The 23,041-nt window shown below is 40.9% G+C and overlaps 1 protein-coding gene across 1 annotated transcript in view; it reads left to right on the top strand.

Moving 5' to 3' along the window:
* tmem117 (transmembrane protein 117) overlaps positions 1 to 16,309 on the top strand; it is a 41,359-nt gene extending 25,050 nt beyond the window's left edge. The window contains 5 exon segments of the mRNA XM_068723956.1: positions 3,437 to 3,536; positions 6,062 to 6,159; positions 8,418 to 8,577; positions 11,763 to 11,892; positions 12,930 to 16,309. Of these exon segments, the coding sequence (XP_068580057.1) occupies positions 3,437 to 3,536; positions 6,062 to 6,159; positions 8,418 to 8,577; positions 11,763 to 11,892; positions 12,930 to 13,591 (1,150 nt within the window). The 3' untranslated portion in view covers positions 13,592 to 16,309.
* Positions 16,310 to 23,041: the final 6,732 nt, after the last annotated feature.

Below are 23,041 nucleotides of genomic sequence, written 5' to 3'. Positions count from 1 at the left end.
AAACTGAAAATTAATTGCCAGTTATTTTGATGACCGAGTAACCATTTCAGTCACCCTCTAAGTAAAAAACTGAAAAACATGTGGGGAACCTTTTCTGTGTCATATGTTCTATTAAACTGATCATGTTGGGGTTTGGGACTGTAAATCAGACAAAACAAGCTATTTCTACCACCTTGTTCTCTGGGATGATATAGTTGGTATTTTAGCTAGTTAGTTTCTTTTGGATGGGTCAATAAATGAAATAATCTGCAGAATTATCAATCATACAAATAATCATTAGTTGCAGCCGTACATTGTTGCACCTTATTAAAAAGCTGTGACTATAACAGCATGCTCCAACACAATAATACTGAATTACTGCCCAGTCTATCAAAACATAATAACAATATAAAACAATATTCAACTGATACATAATTATAAATAAAAAAAAACAATCTGGTGCACAGTAGGAGATCCATTTGACTGGAGTGAATATAGATGGAAGAATTATAATACAAGCATGTGCCGTATTAGCAAAACAGACTAGGAAAAGAGGAGTGCTGTCACAAACTGAAGCTTTATCAAACTAAAAAGAAAGGAGTCTCTGTCTGTCCTGCGAGTTTCTCAACAACCGCTCGTCTGCTCCACTTCACACTTTGGCAGTTGTATTGCTGAGAACTCAAGGACATGCAGAGCGAGCTCTTGAGATCTTCAGGACATATTTATTAGGAGGGCATTGTGAACACAGTGTATTGAGACGGGTCCTCTGTTAGCTGTTGCACTACCTGGCTACAGCGCTACCATATTATACCGCTGGACAGCATGTTTGGGTGAGCTTTTGTACCCAAATGGCGCGCATTCTCTAGCATTGCCAGGGGATGCAACTACGTCACGGGAGGTGTTTTGCTCATGAGCGGTTCTCGAGAAAGCTGCAAGCTTCCGAACACTAGTACCAGCACAAGTCAAAGTAATATACGAAGAAAGAGATATTGCTATCCACAATTTCTAACCATGCAATCTCTTAAATATGACGATGATTTCTAAGCACTTGAGATAATTAAAGCAAAAATAAAAATGCAATGATCCTGCAGATGACCACTTTTAAAATGGCCTTTTTCATGTCAATGTCACACAGGGGTAATGTCCAAACTCATAACTCCATAACTCTGTACCCTCTGTAGCGCAAAATTGTAATTTCTTGCATGTGATGGAACAAGACTTTTGAAAGGCATTGACACGTCCTTGAGTATTTTGTCCGAACAAGTGTGGGAAACCTGATAACATTCCACAGGGGGGGTCAGAGCTGGCTGAGCCGGCCGTTGCTGGCGCTGCCACTGCCTCTGCGATTAAGCCACGGGGGCCATTTTGGGGCCGATTATTCATGGTGCTACTGTACTGATGTTCCACTACACTGAATTCTCTCATTAGGTCATCCGGCTCTAAAGGCCATTAAATTTTCAGTCAGCATGAATAAGTCAGAGAGTTCTGCCTCTGATCATGCAGTGCGAAGAGTCCCCAAACTCATCATAGGTGCTCTGCAAAAAAATAAAACCATCTCTTTCAGCACAGGGGTAACATTTGCTCAATTAAATATGTGAGAAGGGCAGGGGTTGGCGGCGGGGTAAGGGTTTTTTTTTTTTTTTTTTTTAGATTTAAAGCCTTGCATGTGGTGCCAGACAGCATTTCCAGAAGTATCGATCAGTATTTCGCTGCGGCTAAATGACTCCCAATGGGATCCCCTTGGTAACTGGAGCAGTGCCAAGCCGCTGAATGTCTAACTGACTTAATGCAGATATAAATCGCCATTCCAATCAAGGCTGTTTTATTTGCGGGCTTGAGCGAGGCAATACGTCACCCGCAGTACTGCACGTTTTCGTCAATAAAATCCTGTCAAATCTGTTAAATGCGTGCTGCATTGACAAAAAATGATTTATAATGTTTCCTTCCAAGGAAAGAGTATTTTGCGCACAATTGCAGTCAACGGGTAGTTTTGACATTTTGGGTCACTGGTTCGCCACAATCGGTCATCATCGTTTTTGCGTCACATATGAGCATTTGTTATGCTTCTCAGGTCCAGACTCATGCATAATGTGAAAAAGGCACGAGCAATTAACATGAATTCAAAATGAACACCTATTAAAGCTGCTACATTAGCTAATAACTTCAAAGGATTACCCTCCATTGCTTCTCAAGAGATTGTTTAGACTTGTCTGACAACGACTCATTTACAGAGTGAACAGCACGCCACATGGAACTTTTAATGCAATCAGCTAAAGGAAATGAAAATGAAGCATTTATAGAGCGAGGGAAGGAAATGTACACCAGCAGGTTGTAGGTGAGATTTTTTTTCCAGAGCCCCTTTGTGCAATAGAAAACATTTTTATTGGTGTCTGCTGGCGGCCAGAAAATGGCCGGGGGAAAACAAAGACGAATGAAGCCATTGACTTCAAATACGACCCCTTGAAAGCACAGCCAGAGCCCTATCCATCGCCGTCTATTATATTCATGATGGTGACCTGTGGGGGGTGAGATGGGGCTTGAGGTGGTGGGAGGTGATGGGTGCCCACCTGCTCAACTCAGCCTCTAAGACACTGGCTGCCAGGAGATCAAACAGGCCTCCTCGCTCCCCTCTGTTCTCCCCGGCACGGGTCCCATATAGGAGGCGACTGACCCACTTTTCCTCCCTCCCTGCGCCATTACCTGGAGAAAACGGAGTGATGTGGTGTGTGTGTGTGTGTGTGTGTGTGTGTGTGTGTGTGTGTGTGTGTGTGTGTGTGTGTGTGTGTGTGTGTGTGTGTGTGTAAGAGAGTGTGTTGTGTGTTGTGTGGGTGGGTTTGTGGGGCTGAACAAAAGCTTCTCATCTTCACTTACTGTACAGAGATGAAGGCATAACTAGGATTCCAAAAGAAAGCATGTCATTTCTTATCAGATACTATTCCATGTGAGATTGTCTCACTAATGGCATGTCTTGACCTAGTCTATGTTTTGCTTCTGTGCTGCTGCAGTTGATGTTAACTGAGCTCAGTCAGATCTAGTGCATTAATAGGGGGGGGGGGGGGGTCTCTTTGGGATGGCTGTGTTGATTTGAAATCGACTAGACATGAGACAAATTTGCCAAACAAATGGATAATTTGCAAAACACTACAGGACCAAATGAAAGCGGTGCTAGTGCATAAATTCCATTGCGCTGGTGTAAATTGTTTACAATCCTCAGGGCTTAACGGAAGGTAGAGCCATCGCTCATTGTTTTCACAGGATCAGATTGATATTGATTGACTCTGACAGCTAGTATCACGATACTTAGCGGCAGTGACCGTTTTCTCTTCGTCCTGCACTGACTCTCCCTCTATTGGCTCGTTTTGTGAGTCTTGTTGCCCCCTTCCGTGTCTGCCTCCCTCATAACATTTACTTCATTTTTTTTTATGTCCTTTTCATTCTTGCTCTTCTTTCCTCACAGGCCTCACATGGTGACGGACTCCATGGGCATCAGGAATGAGAGCTTCATGAAGATTGCTGCAGTGGGGACGTGGATGGGAGACTTTGTCACTGCCTGGATGGTGAGGCTCCAAAGACATTAGAGACGTTTGCACTCGTGAAAGGAAATATTCAATATTGCTAAATTGCAGAACATTAGTATGCTACATCAACATGCTAAACAATTTTTGGTACTGTTATGAAAACGATAATTTGTTCCATACCTATAAATATAAGATAGATTGTTTTTATTCAACATGTAACGAATAACCAGAATAAAAAATCAATATATATCACATGTCCAAAAAGGAGTAGGAAGAAGTATGTATTCATATGCTCCTACCCCTTAAATATAACAATGTGTTTTCATTTAATGCAAGGTCAAGTTCTCACATTTAAACGTTTTTGTCAGTTGTTGATATTGAAAAATGTCTGCTGGTACAAAAAAGTATTGAGGTATGATACTCACCAAAGTGTTATGCAAAACGTCAGCATGTTAACATCCGGTAACATCTGACGTTAGCTATTAGCTAGCTGTAAGCGTTAGCACTTTAGCTTGCTAATTGTATGTTAATATTTGTTTTTTAGCATTCAGCTCAAAGCATAGCAGTGGCTGAGGAAGTATTTCATGTACATGTCTTATTGGATTTACCATAATTACCATTTTCTGACTTCTAAAACATCTAAATCACAACCGTGATTATTACATTTTTCCAACTGCTCTAATCGTTTGGATTTGGTGCTCATTGAAGTGCCTGAAAAAGCAAACAAACATGGATGCCTCACATCAGCCAAAGCCTGTTTTTTGAGGTAATTAAACCCAAATGTAACTGTTCTGATGCTGTACTGTCCATGCACAGACTTTAACCCTCACACAACCAGCTCTGCAGCCACACTCTGAGAGGATACATTGGAGATAGCTTTTTAGGGCCAAAGTACGATGGATACACCCTTTTAAATGAGCTAATTAGCAGCTCAGGCTGAACTTAAATGTTTTATTCATCCACAGTTATAGTAAATTAAAATCATATGGAAGATACATGGTTCTTCACACACTCCTCTAAATACTAGGTCAGGTGTATTCTCTCAACCGTCATAAGACACACCCTTAAAGCTCCCTGTGCCGATCCAGTTCAATCTGCTACCAAATCCTCAGAGTAACAAGCAGTTTGATCTAAGATGGGTCGGAGGAAACAATGAATGCACAGGGAGGTGCAGAGTGTGTTGGAGGAGAAACCTACCTCTGTTCATTTGTCAACATAAAGAGAGGAGGAGAGCTCCAGCGGGAGTGGACTACCTGTGGTGGGAGGAGTGGGGCTCTGGCACCGACATGCACACAGCTGAGACAACTTGACAAGCTCCCTCACCGGTCACATTAGTATTCTAGAGTACATACTGCAGAGAAAGAGAGCGGGTGGAAGGAGAGACGGGAGAGGGGGAGGAGGAGGAGGAGGAGGAGGGAGGAGGGGGAGGAGAAAGAAACAGAGGTGAAGGGGAAAGGGAAATGTAGAAGCCTGGTCAGAAGGGAGACAGGGGAAGCAGCAAGTGAGAAGGTGAATCAGGGAGACAGCGAGATTGTGTGTAGGTGTGTGTGTGTGTGTGTGTGTGTGTGTGTGTGTGTGTGTGTGTGTGTGTGTGTGTGTGTGTGTGTGTGTGTGTGTGTGTGTGTGTGTGTGTGTGTGAGTGAGTGAGAAAAAAAGTTGGGCCAAGTCAAAGTGCTGATTCCAAAAATTACCCACAAGGTTTTTTATATTCGATTAATTCAACAAGGCACTTTGAAGATGACCTCTGTGTCTCCCTCGCCTTGCAGATTTACAGTGTGTCTTCACGAGATGAGCGAACAGGAAGTGTCTGTTTTTCCACAATGCTGCAACGGCAGAAACATCTCGAACACACTGCCTGATTCAAATCCCTCTTTCAACATGAGCTACAGTAACTGCAGCGAGGCGCTTTATTGACGAACTGACCTTGCTCCTGCAGCAGTGCCTCGGCTCAAAGAATACAGAGGGAATTATTATACTCGCGGTTAACGTGCTCTCTGATACAACTCTGTATCCACTTAGCAAAATCTACTATTGATTATTAGTAATGCCATTAAGATGAATCATGTGAAGACATTATCACCAACTGTTATCAGCAGTGGATAGACAGGTACAACGTCAACATTAATAATAATTAAGTCAATATTTATTGAAAGTTATTACAGACTCATTAGTGTTTAATCACAGATAAAGTGTTATTCAGTGTCAATTATTTAATAGATGAACATAAATAGCCATATAATCACTTGTCTTGTGTGTGTTTATAACCTGTGTCATTTGGAATTGTTCATCATTTTGCATAATTATATTCATAAAACAGTTCAATAATTCAAATGTATTGGTGACCAAAAGATGGATTAAAGTAACTTCCAGGAAGGAATTAGGAAATAGGAAATAGTGTAGCATTAACCTGTTAATTAGTGTTCTTTATATACTGAATATTACCTTTAAACACAGCTTGCGGTTTGCCTCTGTTTTCAGTCTTCATGGAAAGCTCAGCTAAACTGGCTTAACGTCCTCTACATCCATTCTTCATAAGCATTTCAGTACGTTTTTCCTTTCTGCAGGTGACAGATATGATGCTCCAGGATCAGCACTACCCAGACTGGGGCAAAGCAGCCAGAAGGTTCTGGAAGCAAGGCAACAACAGGATATTTCTCTTCTGGTACGTTGATAAACTCCGTGAGACCGTTAGAGATGAAACGGTATGAAAATGTCATAACACAATTATAAAGAGAAACGGGACAGACTTGGCTTGGGTCTTGAGGAGTTGTTCACCAACAAATAGCCTAAACTACGCTGACAGCTATCAACAGGAGAGAATCACTATTTCATTTAGAACAGACTTCAACTTAATACACTGGCGTTAATCTAACACCGTTTTAATAACAATTACAATTTTAAACATGAATTTGGCCTTGGTCACTCGTAAAACCAGTAATCATTACATCTTTAGAGCCCATGTGTATCTTTGTCTGTATGCACATAAGATTTCACTTCAATTTCTCTACCTACTTACTTACTAGAATGCATTATATATTCCTAGAAGGCTCTGTTGTGTGTGTGTGTGTTTGTGTGTGTGTGCGCACATGTGTGGGTTATGTGGTCTCTCCAGCAGGGTTACACGCAGTCAATAGCCGTGTTAATCTTCCCTCACTCAGTGTCAGCACCTTTAATTAGGAGAACAGGGTGAAAATCAATGGACACAGCAAGGTCACGGGGCAAACCATAGCCCTGCCTTTTACTTCCCCTACCACAAGCTGTGACCCTTAAATAACTGCTAAACAAATGCTGCAAACCATGTCTGATGCGGCCATTACTAGACGGCCGGGTAGAAGCGTTCCCTGTTTTTGATGTATTACACCGCCAGTGTGCGGTCCCGGCGGTGTTCATTCACCAGAGTGGCTCAGTGCTGTCAGTCAAACGCGACATGCGGATTCCTCTCCGGTGGTTCACTTTAGGGTCATGGCGAGAAGTGAAGGACGTGGGGAAGAGGATACGGTTGAAGCCGGTTGACATCTGTTTGGTACGTACACAGAGAGGTCGGGACTTTAGATGCCTCTAACTTCAAGGACTGTTTGCCTGCGGTGTTTAACATTTCCTTTCGCGGGATTGATTCACCTGCGATTAGAATGCAAGCAGTGGAATTGTTCTGACTTTTTTTTCCCCGCAGCCCTTCATTTTATTGACGGATGCCCCGACTCACACTGTCCCAATCAATGCCGGGTTTGATGAGCTTTCGTTTGAAATTCAGAGCTGGAAATATGATTGCTAAAATGCGTTGCGGGATACATCTTGTCAATAAGCGCTGAAGGGTCGTGGCAAATTGTAAAAGACGGTGCCAAAAAAAATGGGCCTATAGCTGAGGAAACGAATCTCGCTGTGGAATAATACAACCCTAAAAAATGCAGCTGAAATGGGATATGAGCTGGCATCCGCTCTCTGCAATGCAGCCAGCCGACATGTGGTGGTGGGAGAATGCACACAACCGCACAGCAATCACTGGGTGACATTGAGGCACAATGCACAGTGGAGGATAATACTAGCCCTTCTCAATGTGCCTCTCCTCACATGGCTTCCTAGTAAACAGTTAATGCAGAATTACAGCAATGTGACATAAACACAATTCAGAGTATGGAAGATTGCAGGAAAAAAAAAAAAACACAAAGCAATTGCTGCATGCAGGTGAATGAAATAGTTCGGCTCAATGTTAAATATGGAAATACATGGAAATATGTATGCAGAAGGGTTTTTGAATTGCTTTGTCTCTGCATCCACAAACAGACACCGTTTTCTTTTTTGCACATTCATCTTCCTGGGAGCTTTATCTGCTGCCATTTTTCAAATCCAGGTAAAATTGTTGTTCAATACATTATTGAGTCCATGAAAAGAGAAACTGGATTTATCTGATTTATCTTTTCTTGTATTTGACGTGGGTGAGGAAGTAGAGCTGTTTGTCTTCCAAGATATACAATATTAACTGATCACATCACGTAGTTTGAAATTTTGAAGTTATATTTAAACATTTTTCATGGTCTTGTACTTTTTAATGTGCGTCATTCACTGATTTATCTTTCCTTTTTCTTTTGTCTCTTTGCCTCTATCCCCCTTTCTTTCCTTCCCTTTACTCATCCCCTCTCCTCTGCTTCCCTCCTTTTACTCCCTCTCCCATCCTCTTGTCTCTTCTCATTGCCTCTCCTCTGTTTCACTCGTTCTCTCCTTCCACTCTTCTCTTTTCCTCTCATCTCTGTGCCTCTTCTTTCCTCTCTTCTCCTCTCTTTTCCTTTTCTTCCTTTCTCTTCTTACATCCTCTCCTCTTCCTCCGTTTCCTCTTCTCTCCTATCGTTTCTTTTCCTTCTTTCCTCTCCTCTCTTGCCTCTACTCTCCTCTCGTCCTTCCCTTCTTCCTCTCCTCTCCTTGCAGGACAGTGCTCTTCTCTTTGACGTCGGTAGTGGTTCTGGTCATCAGTACTGACTGGATCAGCTGGGACCACCTGAACCGAGGCTTCCTGCCCAGCGACGAGGTCTCCAGAGCCTTTCTGGCCTCCTTCATCTTGGTCTTCGACCTTCTCATTGTCATGCAGGTAGACCGCTCCCCTGAGGCCAATTAAAAAAAAGGGAGCTGGGAGGTTTCTTGGCTTACTTCGGTACCCATCTTGCCAGTTCCCGTCCCTCCCCCCTCCCTCCCCTCCTATTCATCAATGGGGCACTGCGGCACAGAGCAGCGAGAGAGGTGTTTGATCACTCTCAGTTGGCATGGATACAAAAGCATGGACACACACACACACACACACACACACACACACACACACACACACACACACACATACACATACATAGACCCACAAATACATAGATAAATACAAACTGTTGTTTACTCTTTTACATCTCCTCTCTTTCAGTCCCTCCATCCCTCTTTCCCAGACCTCAGCCATGAACTCACTCTTTCCTCCCCGCCTCCCCTGTGAGCCAAGTTTATTTTCTTTAATGATGACTCACAAGATTGGAGTTTTTCCTCACTTTTTGCACCCTTTTTTTTCCCACCCGATGTCCTCCCTCCCACAGGAGCGTGTACATCAATAAAGCCTGTGTCAGTGGCTCATGAATATGCAAATGTATTTGTCTGGGCAAAAAAAACACATAACTGTATTGAAGAGACAGAGAGTGAGAGAAGGCCTTTTTTTTTTTTTTTTTTTTAACGCCTCTAGCCAGGAGCCAGAACCGCAGGCCAATCATGTATGTGGCTTGACTGCGAGCCTAATTCACCACGGCCTCTCCAAATACTTAATGAACATATTTCACGAGGCCTTGTTGGTGGGTATTAGAGGACACACTGCAAGACTAATATTTGGTATCTCCTAAATATACGCGTCTACTCTGTGGATTATGCTTATTACCAAGAGGCTGCATGGGAGAACATCTTCCAGTGTTACAAATACACTCCACAGAAACCTGGCAAGGACACCACTGTAATTACCATGGTAATACGTATTAGAACCGGAGTTGGAGCTAAAAGTGATTTCTAGACTTATTTATTGAAACAATTCATTATTTTAAAGGAGGTCTTCTGGCTGCTCCGGCCAGTAATTACTTCGCACTGTGGTGTTTTTCTCATTCATTTACTCAATGATTGTGATTATGCAGATACAGAGAAACGGCTCAGCCTACAGTGTGCGAGCGTTTCCTCACTAAAATGCTGGTGTCTTGCTGAGGCCAGCTTTCCCAGCCTTCTGAAGAAGCCACTGATGTGATGTGACGTGATGGACACATTCCCTATTTTGACATCTCCGCTTGACTCCCCGAGACATCTGGTCCGGCGACTCCCCTCTCCCTCTGACTTGGCGGTATATTACTCTCCACTCGCATGGATTTGTTTACGACGGGCCCTTCTCATTTTCTGCACAGTGTACGGCAAGCACTTTTACTACAGTTATTTATGAGTCAAGTTAGCCTGCGCTGCTACGCGGCACAAGCGCTGGCGGCCGTCGCTGCGTTCCACCAGTCAATAAAAATTCATCCGCAAATTTAGCCCTCCCTACAGCTTCATTCGCCTCCATCTCAGAGCACAGGGTGCCATAGTTAATCTCTCACCTCCATGAGAAAAAATGCTTGTTGTTGTTCTCAAACTAATTAATACCCCAATTAATGACCTGTCTGGATATGCCTCCAAGCTGGGTTTTACTATTTTGACAGTTTTGTGTATAATTGAACTGTTTTTCTTCTGCATTTCCCAGCTGAATATCCGATTTCTATGTCCTTTGCATATGAATATAGACATTTACATACGTGGATGATATGCCGATACACACCATAAGCCATATACATATATATATATATATATATATATATATATATGTGTATACTCTTCCTATATATGTTTTAGCAGAGACTCATTATTTCGTGGGAGGGAGGTGCATGGCTTAAATGCCATGCCTGTTAGTGTTATAGCAACAGATACTGCAGATATGGAAGAGGAGTGGAGGACTTAATTAATATCCAGGGGGCCATCACCAAGCTGTTATGCTGCTCATAGATAGTGGCATGGGAGACTCTGGATCACATGAGGATACAGCGAGTGTAGACGTGTGGTAGTGTGATGCAGCAAGCTCTGTGCAAATAACGCGAACCGAGGGGAAATGGAGCTAATCAAAAATTAAAAATGCTGAAATTAAGTTTACCATGTGTTTTTTTTCCTGTAATCGAGATGATAAAAGCTAATTTGCAAGATGATTAAGTTAGTTTAGAAAGAGACGTTTTGAAGACATTTTAATTATCTTTGCCATCAGTCTTTGTGTGATTTATTTTTTATTTCTATTAGTTTCATCTGTGCCATTTTAATAACACATTTTCATAATGCAATGTGTCACTAAATACAGTTACATAAGTTAATGTAGTAGTTAATGAGTATATATAAAAAATATATGTATTGCACTTTTAACAGTAGCAGTTTGGTCACTATAAAATAAAGCCCATCATAATGCTTCTCACAATTATGGCATTTATTTACAATAATAAACTTGTTTTAATTGAAGGAGCTATTTCCAACATCAGATGGTACAAAGTCATTTACAGGCCCCAGAGGACTTAGAGTCAGTAGTTTGGGAAATAATTTAAGATGGTACACACATTATTCATTTTCTTAACTCACACTAACTGAAGCACATGTTTCTACATTTCATCACTGTCCAGCGAAAAAACATATATTCAAATACGTGATTTTTCATATAAACTGTTCCTTTATGTTTAGGAAATACATAGTTTTCACAGGACACACATTTTGAGAAAGATATGCTCTCTAAATGTTCTTGCCATCTGTAAAAATGTATTTCTTTCACTTGATTTTAATTTCTTTATTTCTTTCGGATACCTTATCAAGAGTAGTGACCGCCACTGGCCACCACATATAACCGCATACTAGCAAAAAGAGCCGAGTGACCCCACAGGGCATGGGCCGCCTCTGCATGTCGGTTTGGGGAACCTCTAGATGTGTTTTGACAAGTTGAAATCCCAGTGCACATTAGTACACTCCACCAACCTGTAAACACAAAGTCTACAATCTACGACCTCCAGTCAGTGGTCAGCGCACAAACAGACTCTGCAGAGACTTAATATCAGCTAATATGAGAAAGTTCAGTGTTCAACACCCAATAAAGCACGATACATGGCTGACATTTTTCACGCCGATGTGGTTATTTAAATCTGAAGCTGGGGCTACATCATCGCGGTCGTAAGATACACTTATATGCCAGAGTGTGTTTGTTTGTTTCAGGACTGGGAGTTCCCTCACTTCATGGGTGACCTGGATATGAATCTACCGGGAATGTCAACAACGCATGTCAAAGTCAAGCTTCCTGTCTGCAAGAGTATCTTTAAAGAGGAGTACCACATTCATATCACAGGTACGGGCGGACACGTCCACGGCAACAACGGCGTCATCTCATCGTTCCATTAAAGTACCTTTAGCATTACTAGATAGCTTTTAACTTTAAGTCAATCAACACCCATGTTCATCGACTGATTGAATAGTGAAGATAAGTCAAATGCTCCAAAAGCGAGACATACTCATACTTTGGCCTATTTTTCAATTGTATTGTGAGTACCAAAAAATGCATTCCCTGCTCTACTTTTCCCTTTTTCCTCCGTAGGGGAAACAGTTTGATGGTTAAACCACAGCAACCATTTATTATACATGTGTAGCTGATGTGGCACACAGGTGGCTCCGCCGCTGCAACTGCGTTTTTTTCCCTGTTCCTCGTGTTCCTCCCTGCCGTGCGAGTCTCATCTCTCATCTCCGTGTCTTAATGTTCTCGGAGAGCGAGTGTATTTCCCATTTGGAACCGTCCTCCCGGTTTCTCCATTTTGTTCCGCTGCGTGCACACGCCGACTCACAACCATAAAGAGAAGGCAAAACCAATGTTCCCGTGCTAAATGTTAAGCTGTTCAAACGCTCAGTGATTCGCGAAAGGTTGTTAACCCTAATGCATTGCATATCCATTAAGCATTATGGAAATGGCTCCGGCGCGACGTGATTGGTTTAACTAAAAGCTTATTAACAGCATATCTCGGGGGGAAAGGAAGGGAAAGGTGTCACGTATGCCCGGGGAGACATCTGCCTGCTATCAGTCAACCTGGGGCTGTCTCGTGGTAATGTAGTGATCTCGTTAGAAGATACTGTTGAGGAAGTAGAGCCTACAAATGGATCTGTCTCGATGCGTGAGCGATATGCAAAGGGGGAGGGATTCATGATAAACGAAGGTGACAGCATATCTATCTGTCTGACTCTGCCCTCTGAATCTTGTTTGGAGTTGACTTGCGCTGTACATCAATCTGCCTGTCTGTGAAATGATCTGTACAGTGCATGGATGTTTATTCCTTGCTCCGCTGTCAAAGATACCCTTGTTCGTAATCTAACAGAAGTCCACGTGTCTCCTTACAGGCAAGTGGTTCAACTACGGGATCATCTTCCTTGTGCTGATTTTGGACCTTAACATGTGGAAGAACCAGATCTTCTACCAGCCCTACGAGTACGGTCAGTATGTCGGGCCCGGTGAGAAGATCTTTACAGTGGAGGAGCCGGAAACACTCGTCCTCTTCAACCACAGCACTCTCACTTATGAGTGGCGCTCCACCAACATCAACCCGGACAGCAACCTAACCTATGTGGAGCGGGACATGTTCCTTCACAGCCGCTACACCGGGGCCAGCCTCTACGTCAAGTGCCTGGCCTTCGTCCCGAGCCTGGCGGCGTTCGTCCTCTTCGGGTTCTTCATTTGGTTGTTCGGGCGATTTCAGGACAGCGAGACCTTCCCGGAAAACCAAGACAAGACGTATGAGCGGATAAAGAGGAAGTCGCCGTCGGAGTACAGCAAGGAGATGGGCGTGACGCCGGAGGAGGTGCACATGACCATGAGCGACAGTCTGAAGCGAGCGGGAACGCCCATGCTTCTCTCGGTGGACGGGCCGCACTTCGGAGCGACGCCCTCCACGCACTCGACCATTTCCATGGAAACCCAAGAGACGCACCCGAGCATTGTGATTGACAGCGCAGAGCAGGAGGAACCAGCCGTCTCCTTTGATGTCCATAAGCTCTCTCCGTGACCTCATGAGCTCCTGAAACTTTGAACTGCATAACTGTGGGCAGGGTGAGAAGGAGAGCTCGAGATCTTAAACCGTCGCTTTTCTTCGGATAAGACTGTCCGTGAGATTCAGGAGAAGGACAAAGTGATGTGACATGATTGCAGTTGCATTTGTTTGAATATATTTTTGAAAAAAACACTCTTTTTAAAAGCCTCTAAAACGGCACCAATTCTTATAACAAAACCTCTTTTAAAACAGAATGCAAACTTTTAATTGACACGGTGCTCACTCGGATTTTGCATTTTCATAATTCAATTTTGTCACGGGAAGCTATTTTGGTGCCTATATCGGAGGAGTATTTCTACAGTCTTAACACTGCAGTCAAGTGGATTTTATTGTATCACTGCTACACTAGTGCCTTGATATATAATATCTTCAGATACAGATGGAAACATTCAGTATATAATACTATAACCAACAAAATGCAAGATGTCCCAGTTACAGTCTACTATAGTGATGTCTTATATTTGCTTTCATGACATACAGACAATTGTTACTTCATTTGATCCTAAGACTTTATCATTTTAAGTTATTCTCGTGTGACGTCGCTCTTACTCTCACTTCTCGTTGAAATGACATGCTAATGAACATCAATGTACGTTGATGACTTATTCATAGGCCATCGCTTGATATTCGTTGCAGAGATAATAAATGCAATCAGCTAAGATCAAATAGTTAACCAATAAGCCACCTCATCATTGCTTATGTGGCTGCTGCACCTGGACTGAATACCAACAGAGAGGTGGTTTTTTGCCCTTGGTATAAACATGCCATTGAAGTGCAAGGGAGGCTTGTGCTCCAAAGCTCAGGGCTTTCTTTATGTCTAGATAAACCTTAAAAGTCTTAGAAATAGTTTCGCAGTCATGGTGAATGCATGCAAAAGTATTTATTTGAAACATTATCCTAGTGTAAAAAAAAAAAAAAAATCCCTGATGTTTAAACGCAACTGAAACCTGCAGCACTGGCTTTGAAAGTGTTCACTGCCGAAGTCTCTTTAAAATACATAAACAGTATTTGGAGCTTTAGGTCCAAAACAGTATGCTCTTTGTTTGTTTGTTTGTTTGTTTTTTGCTGTGAGGTGCAAATACTAACTCAATTATTACTGCATTACTAACTATACTGCTTTGTAAAAGTTTGGCACATTTAATTAAGTACTTTGCATAGAAATTGGACCAACGATACCAAATAATACTGTATTTTGAATAAGTATTGCTGCATAAGATGATATGCAAATTTAACAGAGATATACTCGTGAACGACAGAGTGGAATGATATTAAGTGTTCTTGCATCACTCTGCATCATAATGGACTGTAATGTACTATAATTTCATGGAAACTGATTTCCCAAAAAAAGTATCAAAAATAACCACATCCTTTGCTCCATAACAACCTAACTGTGAGTTTGTTCAACGTTATTATAAATATATGTAGCCTGGGGGGTGCCACCGGAATATTTACAGACTTCTGCCGTGTTTAATTATAATCGATGAATAAATTTGACGAGAAGGCAATTTCAAATCATTTCATTAAATTTGCTGGCATTTATATATTTATATACTAAAGTAAAATGATAGTGATTAAAAGATCATCAACATTTGCCAGTTAATGATTTTTTGTATTCTGTCTTTAAATTATACATTTAATTTAATTATGTATTCACAAAATGTATTTAAAAAATGTTTGTTTTTTTATATTCTATTTACTCATATTCCTGTCTATCATTATGTTTCTCACAATCCACCTGCTGCTTTAACATTTCAAGTTTTCATTTCAGAATTGCATTTGAATTGAATATTTCTCTTTAGAGCTTAGAGATGTGTGAACACGTCTTAAAGTTGAATCCAAAGCAAGACAGAGCTCCGCCTGCTGCTGCTGCTGCTGCTGTGGGTTGGATTTCATTCCATTTGTAGGTGGTCCTCTGCTCACATGTTTTTAAGTAGTTTATTAATACACCATTTAAATGTTCCTGTAATTCATTCATTATTATGCATTCATTTATTACCTGATTTTATACATATAAAGCTGTAAAACTTCATAATTATTCTGGTGGTACACTCCGGACTTCGTGTGTGTGTGTGTGTGTGTGTGTGTGTGTGTGTGTGTGTGTGTGTGTGTGTGTGTACGTACATTGTGGAAGCAAAGGTGTCTATTTGTGTCTGTAAAGGATGTTTTATACTTAATAGTGCATGTTGTGTGTGTGTGTGTGTGTGTGTGTGTGTGTGTGTGTGTGTGTGTGTGTGTGTGTGTGCGTGCATGTGTGCACTGGAGGCTGGCGAAGTGCGTAGATGTACTGCTACACTTGTCTTTGACAAAGGCCATTCTGTGAAGAGGTCAATTTATTTAGCATAATTGGTTCTGTAATTATCCTTTTATACATTACAGCTCTATGAGGACATTAGATTTTTGTGTCTCACCAAAGGGCAGAACCTCTCTGGACTTGAGGAGGGTCTAATCTGTTTGTGATGTAATGTGTTTAGGTTAAACGTGAGGGTTTCCTCTTTTGTTGTTCATACTGTTTTCATTGAATTGTGTTGCAAAACTGACACTTCCTTAAGTTCCTGTGTGTTCGTGCGTTTTTTCTTCAGGCACAGGAAATCTCCTTTCAGTGTTTGCTCAGTGTGCTGTATGTCTGTTGAACCTTGTGTTACCAATAAATCAATACATTTGTTAGAATCTCTATTTTCTGTTGACCACTTTGTGAGATTCAATAGATATCAGAACAAGTTGCTGATCTGTTTTGCGAGAAAAGTTCAAGTTAAAATGTTTCTGTATGCTTTGGAAATCGTTGCCAAGCAACAAAACAGGTCAAGCTTCTTGCAGCTGCTGACCCAATTAATATGGGCGATATGAGAAATAATGATACTATCTTCACAAGGACACTTGAATATGTAGCCAGCGTACACATGACACCAGGCTCAGATTAGTGTGAGCCCTGCTCTGGACCTGTCCACCGTTTGATTTACGCCAGGGGGAAACAATTTGAATTTGTTATGTGTTTTCTTTCTCTGACAGGATTTGCTTACAGGACATGTATTCGTGTAAATGAGTTATAGATTGGATTGAAAATGTCTGAGGAAGGAAAAGTGAACAGAATTCATTCAAGGCAATGGTTCTCAAACCAGGGTTGAGAAGTCTCCAAGGCGTTGTTGAAAGAATCTAAGGGGCTGTGAGATAATTAATAAGATAAAACATAAGGAAAAAAAATGCTCTGCTACAGAAATTACTATTATTGTTGTTATTTCTAAGGTGCTTCAAAGATTTTACAATGTTTAGCCACGCTAAAAGCATGCCTCTGTGCAGAGAATAGTCCGTCTGACGGTTAGTATTCCAACGAATATTATTATTTAGTAAAGACATTCACATTACCTAAAGGACAAATCCTACCGTTGCTGTTGATCCCCTGACTTTTGCTCGGGCGCCACCTTGAGATTTATATTTGTAATTTTGCATGTAATGAGGCATAAAAAAATCAATAAGCTTTGTTTTGCCATTTGGAAGTTCGTGGACTGCCTTTACATAAATTAGTTAGTTTAATCACTGTCAATTTCAAATTCAAGGTTCATTTATTGTCAATGTACAACACAGGGTTGCACAACGGAATGCAGATGTAGTGCCTTTGTGCTACACAAGACAAAGATAGTTGTCTACTCCCATGCTTCATGGGTGAAACTTGCACAATCCCACTAAGGCCCAACCATCCAACCATGCTGTCGAGCCTCAGTTGTACTTTGTATTCAGTGCTAGTTAGCAAGTGGCAGCATACTAACATGCAAAACTAAGTGTTGGAAAACATTAAACCTGCTAAGCTAAGCTAAGCGTGTTAGCCATGACAACGTGGGCACATTAGCATGCTGTAGTTAGCATTTAGCTTAAAGCACCACTATGCTTTAAGCTAGCATGACTGTGTACTCTTGCTTCTTGAGAAAAAAAATACAGATTTCCGTTTTAGGTCTACAACAATTAGTCCATCGAAACTACCTGACATTAGAATAATGACTTTTTGGTAATGATGTGTGAGGAGTTTTACTTTTTGATTAAACTCCTCACACATTATACAGTAGCTGCAACTGTATAATAGTATTAAAAAATGCCATAGTGTACGCAACATTTCATTTAATTTTTTTTTAAGTATGTGAAAAAATGTAATAAAAAATTTATAGCATAGCAATGTCATAAGAAAGACGTAGAATAGTATGTTGTAAAAAAGTTGTGTATGCTATGTCAATAAAAAATGTCAATAAAGATGATAGTATAGAAAAAAATAGTATATATATATATGTCATAAAAAAAGCAAGAGGCAACCTGATGTAAAATGAAGCAGTAGTGTCAAAAGCTGCTCTTCTTTAAAAAAAGGCCACTTGAGGCTGACTCCAAAAGTGAGTCAATCCCCATGGACCCCATGTTGAAATGCTTTGAGACAGGTGGGTGCCATGTCAGGTCGCTCACAGCTGCCTCCTCTGCTGTGTCACCAGGGCCCACATCAGCTCCACCGACAACTTTGCCCGTTTCTTTGGATTAGCTGGGAGTTAAGCTGTGTCGGAAGCCACCCACTTTGATTTTCACAAAGGATCTTCAGAAACATATGGGTGACGCTACGGAGACTATGTACCATATCTTATTTTTAGAAAATCATGGGATAGTATGTTAAAAATGTCATAAAGAATCTTGTTATAGTATGTCATAAAAAGTCATAGCATAGTTTGGCTGGGTCTTTATAGGAGGTTCTTTACTCTGCCCACAATCTCTAAACTCCCTAACACAAGACTTGGCTATATTTGTAGTTCATGTCTTAAAAAACGTCAAAAAAAAAATCACAGTACAATATGTATAAGATATAGCATAGGAAGGTCATAGTGTAGTATGTCATGAAAAAGTAGCATATATAAGTCCTACAAAAAGTAATAGTAATGTATGAAAATACATATATATATATATATATATATATATATATATATATATATATAGAGTCAGGAAAATGTCATAAATATCCATAGTGCCGTAAGTCATAAAAATGTCATAGTATAGACAAAATGGCATTTAAAAATGTCATAGAAATAAAATGGATTTAAAAAGCAGTCGATCATGTGTTCTGTTAGCTCACCTAGTGGTCCCCCATGTACAAGGCTTAATTCAGTATTGTATGTTCAAAATCTAATTTAGACTTTTCCGTATAACTCAGACTATGATTAAAGTCCAAAATAGAAGCTATTGAACTGAATTTTCATAAAATGACATAAAAACGTTGTTTTAATAGAACAGTATGTATAGTATGTCATCAAAAGAAAGGGTATAGTTTGTCATAAAACAATGTTATAAAATCATATTATATCATAAACATGTCATAAAAATATCATGAAAAATCATAGTATAGTATGTCAAGTATACATAGTATAGTAAGTCATAAATATGTCATACAACAGGACGTCATAAAAATGGCTTAAATAAGTCATAGTACACTATGTCATAAAAAAATCATGGTATGGTATGTCATTTAAAATCTCATTTAAATAACAAAAGAACATTGTGTCCTCTTAGTTAACCTACTATGGTCTGTGCCCCATATTCATAGGCTGTCATGAAAAGTAAAAGTATAGTATACCATGAAAAAGTAATTAAAGCTAAATGTATTGTATGTACCTGTATGCAGTGTAGTATGTAATATATTATGTTATAAAAAGTCCTAATATAGTGTCATATATATGTTCCCAAACATTTTTTTTAAAGTTCTGCTTTAGTTTGTCAAATAAGTGTTATAAAATGAGCTCTGAAAAAGTCATTGTATAGTAAGTCAATAAAAAGTCACGGTGTTTATTATGTATGTATGTTGTGTTATAAATGGCATAAAATAGAGGACATACTATAAGACATGTATTACAAGGGGCTGCAAATAGATATTGCTTCCTTTTAAGGGTTGAAAACCAGTGGTTAAAGTTAATACCCGGAGGAGTTAGCTATCAAAGACTGTTGATGGGACAGCAGTTAAAAAGACTAACCCTTCACCATGATACCTCAGGTCAGATCTCTGCAGCGGTTCATCATCAGTAAACGTATCCTCTGATGTGCAGTTGCATCCACACTGAACCCTACATCACCACTCGCTGGAAATGATCCCTAATAGGAACGTCAGCCAGGTGCTTTTGCATGTTATATTATGAAACACCCCCTCCGGCTGTGTGAAACTCAAGCGGCTGAACACCTGAGGTCAGTTGCTTGTTGTTTTTCTCGGGAAATACATTTCGTTGTCAGACTGTTTGACTGAGGCCTCTTCCAAGTCTTCCGTTGGGTTGAGAGATGAGATATTGATTTTTGGAGGAGCGTGCAGTAATTGAGAGAACACATCAGAAACGATTTTCAAACATGTTTGTGTTGAGGCATTATGCCCATGTTGTGTTAACAGGGTATTGACTCCCTCCTCAATGCAGCGAATGCATTTCTTTTGTTGGAAGCATTCGTGATTGACTGCATTTGTCTTCACAATAAGCTTCTTTTTCTGCTCTTTGGATCTTTCTGGAGGTATTTTTGAAACATTTCACATTATTTACAAGTTGCTATGTTGACATGTCTTCTAGGACCAAATCAAAAAAAAAAGACACAAGAACTAGGTTTGAAAAATTAAACTGCTCTACAGCTAAATATAAACCAGAAAAAATCCCCCAGAGGAGGCGAGCCACAGCTACAGATCAACTGCAATCTCCTCTACTGTCTTTGAGCTATCCTCCAATTAGATCAGTGGATCATGTCCTGGCACGGCCCATCACTCTGTGCTGACAGCTCCGTGACTCTGGGAGACCCTGTGAAATTTATCAGTGCCAACCGGCTAGCAGGTTTCCCCCTCAGTCCTTTCGCTGAGCCCAAGACAGTCTCTTGTCCCCAGTGGCCACAAGGGAAACGGACTTCCTCTCTAATTTCTTCTGCAGGTTTCTGATAACTTACCAGAGGAACATGTAGCTCGGATATATTTCTCAACATATCCAACAACTCACTTGGAGGACTGAATCCCCCCCGACATGGGTTTGTGATAATGACGTCTGCCTTAATATTCTTCTATGGGGGAAAGGGGATTTGGTTTTATTCTAATTGTTCTTTAGTCAAATCAAGTGAAGAATATAGTGATGACTGTTGCAGTGCTGAAATGCTTTGTAGCAGCCAGTGATAGAATCCACTGTTGAAAAAAAATCCAGCTATTTTTGCTATTAAACCTTGTCTTTATTTCATTTGAACTGGAGTTTTTTCGTGTCATACCGTTGGAATGGCCCACCCCACAAGGCACACAATAAAACAGAGGGTGTCGGACTCATAAAATGTGCAGGACTCACAAAATCACACAAACGCTGTACAATTGCAAAAGATATCCAATAGTATTCAACAGTTGTTTGTGAGCATTTAAGTGCATTCTTTACTTTAGAAACCTTGATAGAACCTTGATAATACAACAAAACAAACTTGGACAATGAAGGGAAACAAAAAGAAGTAGTAGGTTGAAATATCATAATATAACAATATAATATAAAAATATAACACAAGGCTGACTCACTCCCTTTTGATCTGTATCTCACAGTCTCCCTCAGGAAACCACATATTTTTCATTTTTATGTGCATTGTATAAATAATCTGCTAATGGTTAATTGTGGCTTTTCATAACTTCAGATTCCTCCAGTAATAAATAATCATATTTCATATTGTAATAAATCTCTCTCTCCAAGTATGATCGGGTCGGAGTATGCTGCAACAATACTGCCCGTTTGAGAGTTAGTAATTGGCACTAAACACAAATTTCATCTGAGGCTGATGGTAGGTCATTCATTTTGCAGGTATTTTTTCTCTTGATGGTGCTAAATGAAAAGGCGCTGGGTCCAGTTATTACAATTCATCCTGAGGGGACCATAAATAGTTGTTGTGGTATCACACCAAATAACAAAAATGCATCAACCTCATGGTGGCCCTACGGGAAAAGTCAGGGGATCAACAAAGTCATGAGGATTCATCATCTGGGAACCACGAATGTCCCATCAGGGTTAAATGGCAATCGGTCACATCACATAACTGACAAAACGTATGCTGTTCATCAATGTGATATCAGGATACAGCTCCAGCTGCAGAACAGTTTGATTTGTCATTCTTTTAATTTTGAGAGGACTAATGAAAACATTTGCCAAATTTACAGATTACAGAAATGTAAGCAGAGAGAATCAGTGCCATCCTGCTTATTTTGGCTTCAGCCACGGTTAAATCCGGAAAACAAAGCCATATATGCACCGTGGGACTGTGGAGCATTTGTACTTGTCTGCGTGTTTGTTTTCGTACAGACAAACACGGCGATTCAAAGTGACTTCCCTTATTGCTCTGGCTGAGGCTCTATATGTTTGTGCATTCAAGTCAATCCTGCACATTTTCGGGAAACTGTGACGAACAAACAGAAAGCTCAGAGTTTACACTGTGAGATGAGGAAAATATTCTACAAGTAAATACTTGTTCATGTCATTTTCCCTATACTTACTGCATAGGTGATAATTGCCAAGAGATTGCACGATGCTTTTCTCTCTGTGTTTCAGAGATCTCTTTAACAGCACAGTGAATTTTACAGACCAATTAGAGCCATTTGAAGAATGGAAGATCTCTGAAAACATAATGAAAACAACTGTCATAAAGCACACTACTGTCGCATGCAAATGCATTTAAACTCTCTCCTAAATTAAAACTGACTTTTCTCCGTTGCCTTGCTTTGCCAGCCACAATCACAATGATATGTGTGGTCATTAACGGTGAATATAGGACAGGCAGTGAAGTGGACTCCCTGTGGGTCCCGGCATCTGTTGCAGAGGGGTTCAGCACTGCCATGGAAAATTGGACATTTAGGAGCCAGCTGGAGGACCAGTGTGCCCTGCTGTGCCACCACTACTCAGGTGCCCACTGGCTCCGTGCCACCACCAGCTAGAAGCCACTGGACCAAAGCAGGCCAGATGGTGCCCTTGCCAACCTACGAGCAGCCGCTGTGAACTGCCCACTGCCCACTGCCCATGTCCCCTGCCCTATCATTCAACTCAGGGATGAGCTTAGAGTCAGGATAACCTGAGGTAGAAAGTTTTTTTTTGGGGGGGGGGGAGGGGGTGAGGGTGTGGGCAGAAAAAGCTCAACTGAGCGGGGAGTGTGTTGGAATAAAAATGGGCCCCGTTTACGTTGTGTGTTTGTTAATGTAAGCAGCTGCGAGGTAGACTCGGAGAATCAGTTGGTATGGGAGAGGACGCTCCGCGGGGAAATAAAGCCATCTCAAGGCTGAACTCATTTGTCCGCAGCTGTGATCTGATAGATAATTATATTAGGAGCTTTAAGTGCTCTTCTGCGATACAAGTATTACTACCATCTCTAGAGGCGCAGGACAAAGTAGGGAGGAGACGAATCTGTGCAATGGTC

The sequence above is a fragment of the Cebidichthys violaceus genome, unplaced genomic scaffold (genome assembly GCF_023349555.1).
Source record: "Cebidichthys violaceus isolate CVI_PGR_0920_01 unplaced genomic scaffold, fCebVio1.0.p SCAF_3, whole genome shotgun sequence".
In the NCBI taxonomy this organism is placed as follows: Eukaryota; Metazoa; Chordata; class Actinopteri; order Perciformes; family Stichaeidae; genus Cebidichthys; species Cebidichthys violaceus.
The sequence above is the reverse complement of the archived record's forward strand: the minus strand, read 5'-3'. Positions and strand labels throughout refer to the sequence as shown.